At 39.4% G+C, this 16,506-nt stretch overlaps 1 protein-coding gene across 1 annotated transcript in view; it reads right to left on the bottom strand.

The window, feature by feature from the left end:
- The window catches only part of snd1 (staphylococcal nuclease and tudor domain containing 1), a 907,822-nt gene that overhangs the window by 505,053 nt on the left and 386,263 nt on the right, over positions 1-16,506 (bottom strand). Inside the window, exon 16 of the mRNA XM_080207582.1 lies at positions 2,800-2,909. Within this exon, the coding sequence (XP_080063708.1) occupies positions 2,800-2,909 (110 nt within the window). The remainder of the gene's footprint in view (positions 1-2,799; positions 2,910-16,506) is intronic.

Genomic DNA, 16,506 nt, shown 5'->3' on the forward strand with positions numbered 1-16,506 from the left:
GATAGATGAAAGCTGCTTTTCTTAGAACAGAGGAGGCTAATTGAGGTGCACAAAATTAGGTGGGGCCAGATAGGTTAGATAGGAAAGACTCATTTCCACTAGCTGAGGGGCCAATTACCAGGGGCATAGATTTAAGGTGACTGGCAGAAAAATAAGAGGGGACACAAGGAAAATCTTTTTCACGCAGACGGTAGTAGGTATCTGGAATTCGCTGCCTAATTAAGTGATTTAGGCTGAAATGTTCAATTCATTCAAAAGGTACCTTGTTCTGCCCCTGAAATAGTGTAACCTGCAAGGCTGCAGACCAGGAGTGGAAAGTGGGATTTCTTCTCATTTTTGGCAGACGTGGACATGATAGGCTGAACAGCTTCTTTGTGCACCACGTATTTTATATGGTTACGTTTTGGGTAGCTGTGTTACTCTGATCACATTAATCATTTTGCTTACCCTCCAGAAGACTTCTTTACTTTTCAAGAGAGAAGTCATACAAGAGCCTTAAGTTGTAAATTGTATAATTCAAAGGCAATCAGGAAAAACTTGCAAGGACATAGTTCACAAATAAAAACTCAAATCCATAGCTTGTCCAAGAAATTAGTATCCAGACTGCCAATGACTCAGCATTCTAAGCAATGCTCAACATAGTGCCAAACAGGCAAATTGCTAGATATCAATGAATTACAATTAACTAATTATCACAACTCAGGAAGGTAATAAACAGTGGGTGGCACGGTAGAACAGTGATTAGCACTGTTGCCTCACAGTACCACGGATCAGGATTCAATTCCAGCCTTGGATGATGATCTGTGTAGAGTTTGCACATTCTCCCCATGTCTACATGGGTTTCCTCTGTGTGTTCCAGTTTCTACCCTCAGTCCACAGATGAGTAGGTTAGGTGGATAATTGGTGGGTTACTGGGATAGGGCAGGGGTAGGCTTGGGCAAGATGCTTTTTCAGAGTGTCAGTGCAGACAGGATGGGCTGAATGGCCCCCCTCTGCACTGGAGGAATTCTCTGATAAACACAGGTTCAATACGAACCTTGAATTCAATGTTTGACTTTGATATTAAATATACATCATGGAAATGTCACTAGTTTAGGGAGCATGAACTTTCCCCAAATCCCTTCCACCTCTTCCCAATGTCTCAGAAGCCCAACTCCATTAGAGCAGGACACAACATGAGTTTACTTCTTTTCTCTCCCTCATCCTGCTACTGCAATAAAGGGAATTTACAGTAATGTTACAAAAGAAAAGTCTCACAGCTACACAGGATTGCTTGATGTACAATTCTAAAGAATTCTAAAGATTATTATTGAACAGCTGAAGACTCGCAAATTTTCCTAAAAAAAAGCTTGTGGACAGCAGCTCCGTTCCTCTCTGTTGCCAAAATTTATTGCACTTTAAAACACCAGAACAGCTCACTCTGCAAACTTGAATTACAAATTGTTTTTAATTGCCATAGAGCTTTCAGCACCAAGGACAAGGCCAACATCATGCAATTTATCAAGTCAAAAGACCAAGACAAACACACAGAACCTCATATCTAGTAATGAGAGAGAGTATTGTGGACTGTCAAATAGTTAGATAAAAACAAAAGGTCAGTCATCCTATACCAAAGCTCACTTCAATCAATTTATTGAAAATTATTCCTCATGCTGTGATCTTTTGATAAAACTATTTCTTTGTTAAGAGGATTGCAGTAGCAGCACACCACCCCCCCAACCCACCCCACATATGACATCAACCGAATGTGTTTCCAAAATCCAGGGTACATCCAAGCAAGCCTCCTTACATTGTTCAAGATTATGAGTGCCAAAGCCCATTCATTCACTTGATGGTGAGCTAGGGTTGCTAAATCATGTACTATGGAAAATTTATGATTTGTCTGTTATCAAATATAAATCTAAATTTTTCCGAGCTCCAGGCAACCAAATTTATAAAACAATGCACCATGACAGTACCCTCTTGACTATATCCATTACATCATTTTATAGTCAGTAACTGCTCCATGACAGTTTCTTGAGGATGGCATCCGCACACACTGAATTTATTGAATGTTGTATTAGAGAAACTTCCTGTTCAACAAGCAACCATCTATAAGTATTAGGTCATGAAATAAACTGCAGACCAGGCAAGATTTAGGAATATTGCTGAAACAATTAAATACAACAATCAAATTAACAGAAGGGAGGTGGTTTAACAGATTCTAAAATGAGGGCAAAATTAACGGAATTAGTTTGTAAAAGCAACATTTGTCCCAGAAATAAAAATATTTAATTTGCATTTACATTTGTGATTTCCACATAGGTCTTTTGACCACAGGAACATAATCATACTGAAAAATACATTATGGAGTGGGGTTGGAGAGGGGAACAAGTGAAGGAAAACTGCAAATTTAGGGGATCTTTACAGAATCAGAGAAGTGGCATTTTGCGAGCAATAGGCAAAGAAGACAAAAGAGAAAGAAAGGTTTATTATTCTCATGAATGTCATATGCTTACAACTTAGATCATCTGTGATCAGCGATAACATGCTGTTAAGGAAAATCTCACCAACTTAGCACCTTCATAGATAACCTAATTCCAGTGAGTGTTTCTGAATCTTGCATCAAGATTTTGTCGTGAAAGTATTCCATCCATACAATAGGATTTGTGAAACTCCCCTGCATTTCAACATTAGTTTAATTGCAATTAAAAATCTTCTCTTAGCCACGTGTAAGTGCTCCAACTTTTGATCTTTGTGTGAGATACAATTGAGATTTGGGGGAAAAAAGTGTTGATCAAAGATAAACCACTCCCCTACCTCACGTTGCAGCACCAGCTCCTTGGTGAATTGAGTGGCATCTTCACTGAATGGTTCTCCTTCTTGGATTCCTGCAGGAGTGTTCCGTGATCCACGAGGGCACTCAATACCTGAAACAATAAGCAAGATACTTGAGCATGGCTGAAATTGAAAAGGAAAATGGTCCAGTTGTGGAATCATTCGCTATTTGATAAAAGCATACACTGAAAGGGACCAAGCAGTATAAAAGAAATAGGATAAGGAGTAGATCGTATGACTCAGCGATAAGAGGGGGGCGGGGCGGCTGTGCTGTGACAAACATGGCAGCGGATGGGCCCATGCAAAGTCAAAACATGGGTCATTACTTCATTTTTCATAACTCAAGTTTCATGTGAATTCAATAAAAATACTATAATACCAAAGTTTAATGAAATGCACTATTAATACAAATTCTATCAGAAGTCAGCACTCAAAAGTAAAACATGACCATCCACTAAAAAAGTTCTTTAAAAATGAGAACTTATTTATTCCTAACAGCATGAGTAGCATTCTAATCATTTACCTCCTTCAAGTACCCAGAAATTACATACACTTTCCAAATCGTTCATCCTAATCCAGCTTTGTTAATAACTTTCAAATATATTTCCAAGGTGAAAGGAATTAAATATAACACTCCAGATACTTTGTGAAACACCTGTTCATGATTTATAGAAAATAGAAGTAAAAATAATCACAAGCAATATGAATACAATCAGACTGGTCTAATATGTAGGTATTTACAGTTCCCTCTAACTTCAATACTCAAGAACTGCTGAATCAGGAATTTTATTGTTGGACATTACAATCAATTCCATGTCCACAGCAACAGAGATCACAATATCCAATGAGTTCTTTGTGACCCTTTACTAACTGGCAATGGCACAAAGAACCAGAAAGCAGGGGCAGCTGTGGAACTATATCCACTGGCCTAGTTCAATACAAAGGGCGCATTTGCACTCATTTGGGACTTTCCATGATGTCAAAAACTTGCAATATATCTTTGCTTTGGTTTCCTTTCTTCTTCCTTTTCGAAAAGAGGCTATTTCAAAAACTTCCATCCTCTCGTAACGCCTGACTGGCCTGCCAAAACGGACAAATTACCTGCTCCTTGACATTCCTCTTACTGCTTTAATAATTTATTAACAGAGATTCAGATTGCCAAGGTGTGATCATTATTCCCCAACTGTTAGTCACCTATTTACCCGACATGGCTCTGAGAATGGGCTGTACATGTGACGCGGTTCAGAAAACTGGATTTCGATAAATGCAGATTTTTTTTAAGTTTTGGCAAAATATTTCTTGCCCAACAATCACAGTGCATAGACAAAATATTATAATAAAATGCTAATTTTGTCAAGGTGCTCCACTAGTAATCTTAATACTGATAAGCTGGGACAATGGACTAAATATGGACTGATGGGATTTAATGTCACAGCATGTGAGGTAAAAGCCTGTCGGAATATAGTAGCAGTAATTATATTCTGAATGGAAGTAAGCCCAATGCTGTGAGAGAGCAGAGGAACTTGGGGTAATATGTTCACAGGCTGAAATTTAAAGGCCAAATTTCATGTTAAAAGTAATGGAATTTTAGATTTAGAAAATGAAAGCCAGATGTAGCGATTAACTAACATAAAGCCTGAAGATATCAGGCTATTGCGCACTGTAGTGAATATCCACATGACCAGAAAGTTAATGAGACTCTGGACAGAGTTCAATGCAGATTCACATGAGAAAACTGAAAATTATGTCTTTATCATTCAGGGAATACAGATATGTTGGAAGTGCTTAAACTGTGATAGGATAGGGTGAATAAAAGAAGTCTGTTTCCATTAATTGTGGCATCGAAAACTATGGACAACGATACACAATTAAGAACAAGTAATTTAGAACAGAGGGCAGAAAAAAACTTTGTGGAGAGAATGTTGTAGGATTAGTGGTTGGAGGAGAAAACTGCCAACATTTCAGGTTTAGATTACATGGGAGAATGAAAGTAAAGGGATTTGAAGGGACATGGGAACAGAGTGGGTAAATGTGTTTAGGACTATTTGCTCATTTGGAGGGGGTAATTTTAGCACAAGCCTCCTGATGTTAGTAAGCAGGATTTTGCACTGGATACTGTCATGTCTCTTTAGGGTTGATGAAGCTATGCTCAACCAGGCAAGTGGAGAATATTCCATCACACTCCTGATTTGTAGTTTGTGGACAGTTTGGGAAGTCAGGAAGCGAGTTACTCAGTACAGAATTCCCAGATTCTGGTCTGTTCTTGCAACCACTGTCTACAAGATCCTGATAGAAGTCTACAAGATCATGAGGGACATGGACGGAGTGAATAGTCAGAAGCTTTTTCCCAGGATGGAAGAGTCAATTACTAAGGGGCATATGTTTAAGGAGCGAGGGGCAAGGTTTAAAGAAGATGTATGAGGTGTTTTTTTTAAAACAGAGGGTGGTGGGTGCCTGGAACTCACTGCCAGGGGAGGTCATGGAAGCAGATACGATGGTGACATTTAAATACATGAATAGGATGGGAATAGAGGGATATATGGCCCCCGGAAGGATAGGGGGTTTTAGTTCAGTTGGGCAGAATGGTCGGTACAGGCTTGGAGGGCTGAAGGACCTGTTCCTATGCTGTAATTTTCTTTGTTCTTAGACGATTGGTCCAGCCAGTGATGGTAATGCCACTGAATGCCAAAGGGAGATGGTTGGATGCTCTCTTGTTGGAGATGGTCATTGCTGGCACTTGTGTTGCACCAATCATTACTTGCCACCTATCAGCCAAAGCCTGGATGTAGTCTAGGTCTTCTTGTATGCCAGTATTGGGCTGTTTCAGAATCTTGGAGTGGTAAATGGTGTTAAACAATGTGCAGTTGTTAGCAAACATCCTGACTTTATGATGGAGGAAAGGTAACTAATGAAGCAGTTGAAGATGGTTGAGCTGAGCACACTACCCTGAGGAACTCCAGATGACCGACCTCCAAAAACCAGAACCCTCTTTCTCTGAGGTCAATACGACTGAAACCAGTGTTTGGTGTATATTTGGATGAGGGCTGTAATGAGGTCAGGAGCTCAAGCAACCCTAGTGGAGCAGCAGAGAGCACCCTCAGTGCTTCATCCAACTGGTGTTCAGCATAAAGATACACTAATTCTTCAGCTGAGTTTTTTTTTGAGGGGTGGGGGAGGGAGCAGTAGTAAGCAGGAGGAGATTTTGTTGCCCATGTTTGATCTGATGCCACAAGACTTCATGGGGTCCAGAGTCGATATCAAGAACTCCCAGGGAACTGCTTCCCCATAATATAGCACTATGGTTGTATACAAATCTGTTGCTGCTGATGGCGCACAATACCTCGTAGATGAGGAGTTTTGAGTGGCTAGATCTGTTTGACATCAATCCCATCCAGCATGATAATATTGCCACACATGATAAAGGGTTTCCTCAATGTAAAGGGGGGGGACTTTGTCTCTACAAGCACCATGAAGTGGTCACTCCTATCAACTCCGTCTTGGGCAGATGTTTCTGCTACAGGTAGACAAGTAAGAATAAGGTAGAGAAGCTTTTTCCCCTCTTGTTGGTTCTCTCACCATCTTCCCAGACCTCATCTAGCAGATATGTCCTTCACGACCCAACCAGCTTGGCCAGTAGTCATTCTACTGAGCCACACTTGATGGTGGACATTGAAGTCCCCCACCCAGAATACATTTATGCCTTTGCCATCTTCAGTGCTTCCTCCAAGAGATGTTCAACGTGGAGTACACATTTTGCAGCTGGGGACCATAGGTGGTAATAAGCAAGAGTTTGAGAAGTTTAATAAACAATGTTGAGAACTCCCAAGGTAACTCCTTCCGGATGGTATACTACTGTGCCACCATCTCTGGAGGGTTGCTCTTTCGCTGGAACATGATATATCCATTGATAGTGATGCCTGGGACATTGTCTGTAAGGTTAAGAACCCATGAGTATGACTACGTCAGGCTGTTACTTGACTCGTTTATGGGTCAGCTCTTCCAATTTTAGCACAAACCCCCAGATGTCAGTAAGCAGGACTTTGCAAGATCAATAGGGTTGGGTTTTCCACTGTCATTTCTGCTAGGTGGTAGACTTTGCAATAGTTCACTGATTATCACCGAGTGGTTTACTAATCCATTTCAGAGAACATTTAAGAGTCAACCACATTGCTCTGCATTGAAGTTGCATATAGACCAGACCAGGCAAAGAGAGCAGGTTTCCTTCCTGAAAGGAAATTAATAAACCCCATGGGTTTGCAATATCCAAATTTATCAGGAACAACTACATACACTTATCAATTAGTGATTGCAATCTGACTTTAAGGCGATTCCATCTCATCTTGCACCCAACATTTTGATAAAAACTACTGATAAATTTCATATTAATTTTCTATTAGTTGTTTTTCCACCAATAACTGAACATTCTAACACCTTAAGAATTTAAACAAAGGAATAAAAAAATGCAAATAGTACATAATATATAAATTATTTTTATTTACTTAACTATAATTTGTGCCTCTCAATACCCTGGTTAAAGATTGTTTTAAAGGCTTCAGACTATCCCAAAGCCTGATGGCATAACACAATAACACAAAATTAAGTGAATAAAAATCATTTATATGTTATGGATTATTTGGATTTTTTTCATTTCTTTGTTTTAACTCTTAGGGTATTAGAAAGTTGTTACTGGTGGAAGGCATTGTGAAGGTATTGATGGCACTTGAGTTCACTTCCAAGGTTTCTGCTGTGCTGTTTTCCCAAAATCATCTGAACAAAAACTAGAGGACAAATTTGAAAAGCGTTATTCAGGAAGTTTATATTAGCTATGGCATTTCTTAAGGCTGCGTTTGAGGCAAAACATTGTTTGATTTCAAAAAGAAATTGGATCTAGCTCTAGGGCTAAAGGGATCAAGGGATATGAGGGGAAGGATATTGAATTTGACGGTCAGCCATGGTCAAAATGAATGGCAGAGCAGGCTCAAAGGGCCGAATGGCCTACTCCTGCTTCTAGTTTCTACGTAAGGAAGTGCACTAATTATTATTCATAGGTTCTGTGCTTGGCAAATTTCAGTAAACGCAATAAATGATATGGGGGAGCAAGAAGTGAGGTTTTGGAGGAAGCAAGTGGAGGATGGAGCTAGAGGAAAAAGAAACAGAAGGAAGAGTGTCATGGAAGAGTGCATATTCTCTGCCTCTACGTGCAACTCAAGAGGTTAGTATGCATGTCTGACTGCTTTAAACAAAATGTTCCATGTTAAGTGCTTCCAAAGTTTTTGGTTATTTTCCTACCTTTTTTCTCACCAAAAGATTATCATGAACTATCTGCAGCCAAGTTACTGTCACACAATGGCATCTATTGCTGCCACTTCCCCCATTCCCACTTCTCTCTCAGTATTCAGCTTCTCTAATATCATTGAACCAGAATGGTACTTCCATTATAAAATGATTTCCAAAGGCAGTTCATCACCAGCACACTTCACCAATTAGCAAGGAAAAGGTATAGAAATAGGATAGACTAACATGCTTTCCCTGTAAAATTAAAAGTGCTGATCTGTGCTTCAATATCCTCAGCCCATCCATCAAGAACTGTATTAACATTAATCTATGCAACTGTTTAACTTGCTACCTTCCAATCCCCAATGAGCGGTTGGTATAATTTGACAAGTAGAGATGCAGGTGCATGCTACTGATTTACTTCTGTTATTGTTACACAGTTTTTGCACTGAAGACATTGTTCTAACGTAATGTTGATGGATTCTTAGAGAAAAACAATATACTTGCTCCTTTCCGAATTTTCTGATCAGAGAAATCGGATTTCCTTTCTCCCTGGGAAGTGTTCATGACCTCAGATTTACAACTCTTGAAAACTCTGGTGTCCAATTATTGGTCAATGGTATTTTTCAGCATTTGGTACAAGAGGCAGAAACCCATCCTAAGTCAACAAATTTCATTCATCCAAAGTGACATTAATTTTGTAACTTGCAGCAAGAATCAATTCACACTGAAAATTAAATTCTGCCTAGTAGGAGCCTAGACATTTTAAACAGTACTGCATGGTACTAGGTTTGGCTTATCAACAAGGGCCTGTAATAGAAATATGACACTCGAGACTCCTAATTACCTGGGTCCAAATCAGTTGGTGAGGAATTTCAAGGGTTTGATTCTGCACGTGTGATGGTGGTGTCGCAGGGAGAGCAAACAGGATTTCCCAATGGAGACTTACACAGCAAAAGTAGTTTATACAACTATCACAACTCAATCCAATCCTTTTCTCAACCAATCTCCAAATACATACAGATCTGAGGTACCCACTGAGTAGTGAACAGGAATGAGAAACCTGGCCAATTTCATTTCTCCATTTCAGGAGTGTGAAGGTCGAAATTTCTTTTGTTCTTTTTTTTCCCGATCTATCCACAGTTTCCCTCAATAAACTGCTTTGAAACAAAGCACAATAGACGTTCAAGACCAATCTCCCAATTTGTGTTAAAGCAGCAAGCACTTGAAAATAACAGACACCAAACATCTTTGCAAAATATTTTTTTAAAAAAATCAATACAGAAAACAACCCCAGAAAACAAACTGAAAAGTCAGAGAAGCAAAATAGAAACCTTCAGTATTGTCCTTCAATAGACCTCAACTGTTCTCCCTAACATGCCCCAGGCAGAGTTGGCTACATGTGGATATAGATGGATAGGGGAGGACTGTAATTGACATTCAAAATTGAACAGAACATTTTACAGAAGTGGACACTGCCAATTTTCTTACCAGAATGGAATAAATGTATCTTAGAAAAATATTTGAACATCCAGGCAAAATTCGCCCCTATAGATTTCAAGGCCTTCACGTGAACCAAAGAACTCCTGTAGACAACTGCAAACATCATTCAACTTCTGTAACATTTCAGTAGCAGAGTTATTTTCTGACAACAAGCTCTACTTCATCAGTAGCAAGCCAGTCCTTGAGGGGTACTGTCTAACAATCCACTTGACCAAAAGCACACCACAGAATAGGAATGATACGTGATATACGTCAGAACAGTTGGAACACAAAAAACTCTATGCCGGACCTGTGTTCACCACAGGGAATTTGTAAATGGGCCATCTGGGATTCTAGTACATTAAAGGGTATCAAAATAGATTTGAAATGACAGATCTACTTAAATATCAATTAACAGGATACTTTAGATAATGTTACACCCTGTCAAAAATCTCATTTTCTGACTGGATAGTTGCTGTACCTTCAACCAAGGACAATGCTGCTTTGGCACATAGCACCTTACATAGCATCGCCATTTAGCAGTTTCTAGATTTGTGAAAACATTTGGGCAATTTATTTATAATCTCGCTGGGGTCTTTTAAAAGACTTCTGGATGAGTATATGGGGTTTTATGGGATTGGGGGTTATAGATAGGTGTTGATGTGATCGGCGCAACTCGTGGGCCGAAGGGCCTGTTTGTGCTGTAGTGTTCTATGTTCTATAATCTGAAGTACCAACAAATGGCAGGAAAAAAATCCATGATTTTATTCTCATTCCTCTCCCCATGAACTGTTACTGTAACTGTTTACATGGATCCATAAGGAAAAAAGGCATTTTATCTCTTCAAAAATCCATTGAATTAAAGAAGGAAATTGAATTATTGCTGTTTGTAACATTTTAGACTTATCAAATCAATTTCCAACCCTCTCCCCCATTTTATTTTGCATTGATCTAGGTCATGATTTTTTCTGGGAAATTAAATGCTTTGAATCCTGCGTATTCCGAGGATCCAATACGTCATTAACAGATAGAGATCAAAACATTTTTCCCACATCGGCCTCACAATCCATTTTAGACCCAAGACGAAGAAAAACGTCAAAGGCTTGTATCTGCATGGTGCCTATGAAACAGTATGTCTGAAACATTTCCAAACGAAATACGGCACCAAGTGATATAAAGAGTTAAGGCAGTTGACCAAAAGTTAATGATGGATATTTTATGCAACAATTTAAAAGACAGAATTAGTAACGTGGAAAGGTTTGGGGGGGCAATTCCAGCACTAACAGTCTTGGCTGCTGAAGGAACAGCCATCAATAGTGGAGTGATTAAAATCGGGGATCTTCAAGAAGCCTGGATTAGAAAGCGAAAACTTACTGGGGGTTACGGGGCTGGAACAGATTGAAAGAGAGGCAGGGTTGAGGTCATGGAGAGATTTTAGAACAAGAATGAGAATTACAAAGTCTGAATTTAATTAAATTTAAAAGAGGCATTGCTTAACTGGGAGCCAACGATGTTCAGTGCACACAACATCGGTGACTTGGCCTAAGTTAGGACATAGGCAACAACATTCAAACAATATCAGGGTTAGAGAGCAGAAAATGGAAGATTAGTTTGAAGTGCACTGCAACAGTCAAGTCAAAATAACAAAGCCTTAGGACAGGGATTAAGCAGCAAATGAGCTAAGGTAGGGCAGAGGTGGGTGACGTTATAGAGGTGGAAACATGCCATCTTAGTAACATCACAAACACATGCTTGGACGCTCATCTCAGGGTCAAGTATGCTCTGGTTTCCTCCCACAGTCCAAAGATGCGCAAGTTGGGTGGATTGGCCATGCTAAATTGCCACTGATGTCCCAAGATAGATTAGGAGAATTAGTGGGGTAACTGCATGGGGTGGATCAGGTGAAATTGTCTGTTAGAGTCAGTGCAGACTCAAAGGACTGATTGGCCTCCTTCTGCACTGTAGGAATTCTATGTATCCTAACAACACTGATGTGTATGTACTCAACCTGGACTACAGTGGTTAAAGTGGTGGCAGCTCACTGACAGCATTCAAGGACAATTAGTGATGGACAACATATGCTGACATTGCTAATTCTTTCACTGGCAATCGGCATGTGTACAAAAACATAACCCAGAGGGCAAAGGGGGTGAGCTAGGTGGAAAAAGTGAGAACCTCATTAAGGACATAAAATATTAATAGCACCAATTAAACTCTCAAATCAACTCAGAGAAGGGAAGAAAGTAGATTTGAACAGCAAAACCAGAGTAGGTTTAGGACACAGGGAAAGCGTACAAGCTACACACAGAACATGACCCAAGCCAGGGAGAATGCAGGGGATATGTTGCAATAATCTGGCCAGTATGGTAAGAAGAAAAAAGCAATGTCTGTTCAAGGAACAGTAATGACAGATAACCAAGGGCTAAGCTAAAATCCATTACTTGCTCAATTTTTCTAATGTGTTTCTTTGATCTGCAGCATAGTCTTAGGAAAAAAATTTGCATTTACATAGCAATTTATCACATCTCTCAAGTGACATATCTCATTCAACAATTATGCACTTTACAGTACAATGGCAGTTCAGAAAATAAAAGCAGCAGCCTTTTTCCACACAGCAAGATCCCACAAATAACAAGATCATAGAATCCCTATAGTGCAGAAGGAGGCCATTTGCCCCATCAAATATGCCCCACAATAATCCCTCCTAGGCCTATCCCTGTAATCATATATTTACCCTGCTAATTCCCCTGACACTAATGGACAATTTATCATGGTCAATCCCCCTAACTCGCACATCTTTAGACAGTGGGAGAAAACCTACGCAGACACAGAGACAGCGTGCAAACTACACACAGGCCATGACCCAAGCCAGGAATCAAACCAGGTCCCTGGCGCTGTAAGGCAGCACTGCTAACCACTGTGCCACCATGACGCCCAAATATCTAGGAGTAGTTAATACGGTTTAAGTGGCATTGAAGGAGGGAGGAATTTTTCACAGGTTTCTCGAAGAGCTCCCTATTAACCTTTGAATATTGTATTGTATAGTTGAGGTCCACCTAAATCCCTTGATTAACTAGGCAGGGATCTTCATTTAATATCAAATGTAAAGCACGGATTATAGTTGATTTGCAATCATTTTCTGTTCCCACAATATGTTACAGGCACACAAAATAGCTGAATGCATTCTAGCTAAAATCAGATCACAATAATTCCCCACTTCAAAAGGATCAATTTCCACTTCCATAATATTATCCACCTATGTCCTGCCTCAACTCACCTGCTGCCAATGCCCTCACCCATGCCTTTGTCATCGCTACACTGCTATTCAAATAGTTTCAAGCTTTCTTCTCATTTTCGACAGTCCCTCAGATTTCAACTCATTCAAAAGTTTGTTTCCCTTTTCTTCTCACCCAAAGTCTTGCTCATCTATCACACTTGTCCTTCAAGGACGAAAGTCCTAGTTTTCTAACACTAACCTCCGTATTTCAAAATTCTCATTTGCGTTTAAATCTCTTCATGAACTTTTCTTTCCCCATTCTAACCTCTTCCCATCTTAAAAACACTGTAAAACACTGTTCATCCGACTCTTCCCTCATGCCTCCCTTCAACACACCATGCTGGGTGGGGCTGTTTTTAGCAGCTGAAGCCCCAAACTCTCTGAAAGATCCTCTTAAAATCCATCTCTCAAATCAAGCTTTTGTTAACTCCTCTGAATATCATCATCGCTGTCTCAGCATACAAATTCTGTTCGATTATGTCTGTGAAATGCCTAAGAGCTTTCTATTGGTTTTAAAAGTACTTATAATTAATTACAGTTGTTGGTGCTTCCCTTCCACAGATAAAGTTTATTTGTGAAAAGTCCCTTTTGGACACATCTGAAGATTAAAGTAAACCCAAACAATAACACTCCTCTTGTTCACACACTCTTGTAAAAGTATGCCCAATAAATGTAAACTGGACATATTTCTGAAGATTAAAGTAACTCTTCTTGTCCTCACTCTCTTGTAAAAGTATGCCCAATAAACGTAAACTGGACATATTTTTGAAGTCTGACAACACCAGGTTCAAGTCCAACTGATTTATTTATCAGGTGACGAAGGGACAAACCCTGAAAGCTTGAGTTTACTATCAAATAAATGGGTTGGACTTGAACCTGGTGTTGTCAGACGTTTTGCTGTGTTTACCCCAGTCCAACGCCGGCATAGCCACATCACATTTTTGAAATCAGAGTAAAATTTAGGATACAAGACAATAAACTGGTTCACAGGTTTCAAAAAACGTACACAGCATTACTCGCCATTTTACTGCTTAGTCATATGAACAAACCTGCCCTTTCTCATTCAACATATCTAATCCAGTACAAGACTTTTTCACAGGTTAATGCAGGGCATGGGTATCTATTGCATATGCACTTGCCTTTTGAAGGACAACAGCAGATGTTACTAACTCCCCAACATCTATTTAAAACGTGGAAGCCCCAAGAGTGAAACACAAGGACAGACACTGGAGAAAGAAAGCCATGTGACGATAAAACATTGAAATAGGAGACGTGTGCAGCATTAAAAGAAACAAGTCCCAAGGTTAACTAGGTTTACTGACTGTGCAGCATTCTGCACCTTCGCTAAACTTCTGTACAATATTAACTCTTAGCCTGCTGGCAAACACCAAGTTTTTTTTCAGCACAATAGTTGTGCCACAACCTGATGAAAAGGGCTTCCATGAAGTTAGTCAAACATCAAACTGGTAGAAGAAATGTACATTCCACAACTGCTGTGTGAAATAGAATTACTGTCCCAGCAACCACAATATTATGTGGAAGATACTGAAAGTTCCTGAGACAAAACAGACAGCTTTTTATCCCATTCCTAACCCAAACTGTGTCAGATCTGAGAGAGCTCAATGCTGGCCCTACACAAACACAAAATGTTAAATGCTCTAATCATGGCGCAAATATTCAAAAAGAGGGGCAGGGGAAGAAACAATGAATAAAAGCATATATTTGATGAACTTTCCTTAATATTCCACAGTTTGATCATTGAATAATTTCAGTCAATCATCAGGCAAAGAGATCTCTACTTAAAATCATCTTGGTATAACCAAATGGAGAATCTTAGTGAGGACAAAAATTGCATTTTTATGCTCGTCAAATCAGTATTGAGGTATAGCACAGAACATAAATTACAAACTGCTTACACACAATCAGCTATTTGCTGAGGAACATCACAATTAGGAGCTGAAACAGGCAAGTTCAGCCCTTCAGGCTTGCTCTGTTATTCAATCAGATCATGGCTTATCTCTCCCTGGTCTCAAATCCACCTCCCCACCAGCTCCCCATATTCCTCTTCCCTTTTTTTAAAAAAAATTAGAAGTATGCCTATCTCCTTCCTAAAAACATTCAAAGATTCAGACTCCATCGCACTATGGGGCAGCGAGTTCCACAAATTCAGCACTTTTCTCCTTTACCCAAGTTAGGCAAACACCAACTTCTACAATTTGAATTTTGTAGACTGCTAATATAATTCCTTAGTCAATGTTTCAAAAAATGATTAAACCAAAAGGGAAAAAAAACTGAGAAACAATTGCTCATCTCAACAGTATTACTGACATCAGTGAAGTGAGAAAAATTGATGGAGATTTTTTTTAAGTTGGGGTGGAAAGGAAGGGAAAATATTTTTTCAAAAGACCTCCACTGAAGTGATATTTCTTTCATGATCAAAACGTGAGCATTTTGTTCTAGCACCAAGAGACTGCAGTTTTACGTTGCTGCAATTATCTCCTCAGATGGAAATGCTTAAAACACAAGTAGAGGAAATAATAGGCTCGTTAAATTTCTGAATGGATGAAAACCAAGTTTAAGGGAGAATTAAACTCCGATGGTAAAACCTGCATTTTCATGAGAGCAATTACACAGAAAGAATTGAGCGAACAATAACGGTGGAAGAGGAACTGATCACTCAGTCCATCAACATCTACATCTTCCAAAAAAGGTTTGCACAGCTGAATTCACTCCAAATTTATTTAATCCATAAACAGGAGGCAACAACCACAGGTGAATTTTCAGGTACGGAAATTAAATTATATCGCCAGTGTCAGAAGATAATTCCCGGATTCCAAAACCAGAGTTTATACTCAGCATTATTAGATTCTGACAAATTACATTGCCATTGTTACTTCAGGACTGGAAACATTGCATCCTATTAGGCACTGATCATGCCAGCCATCAAAATCAAGCTAATAGAGAACATTAAGAAAACATATCTGGACAAAGCAAACTATATTTATTTATTTAGTGGACATTTGCAAAGGCCAGCAAAAGAACGTGCAAGTCGCATTAGTCAGGATTTTCAGTTCCCATGGGAACGTCATTCTCTTTTGATCTCCTCTCCATCCTGGAATCTTTCCATTTTTTGCTCAAGTATTGAAATGTCTTACAACTGTGATCTCTGCATCAAGCACGAGCTGATGGATACAGCATGTGCAAGGACAAAAAAAAACAGGTCATTCCACCCTAGCAATACCCACAATCACAACCGCACAAGACCTTGTAATTAATGTTCAAATGGGCCATTTTATTTGCACTCACTATCCTTACACCTTCAGTGTTTGAAATCTATGCCGCATTGAATGGTCAAGTAAGAATTGAACAAAGTCAGCCATAAAAGCCTGAAAAATCAACAATAAAACGTTTTGAAAAAGTGATCTTACTAGCTCAGCCAAGATTTAATTCCATAAACGAGGCCACTTCATTGAACCAACAACTAGCCATCTGCACAAGAGTGACAAACCAGGCTTCTCAATACCTCAGGAATTTCATTACAAAAGCAAAATGATCTTAGGATTTCAATCCATGTTATGTGCTGAATGAGTCAACAGAGCACCACCATATCTCTAAGTCAAAATCAAGAAAAATCACCAGCGGTTTTGAACTCTATT

Source organism: Carcharhinus amblyrhynchos, chromosome 19 (assembly GCF_965287045.1).
Source record: "Carcharhinus amblyrhynchos chromosome 19, sCarAmb.v2.hapA, whole genome shotgun sequence".
NCBI lineage: Eukaryota > Metazoa > Chordata > Chondrichthyes > Carcharhiniformes > Carcharhinidae > Carcharhinus > Carcharhinus amblyrhynchos.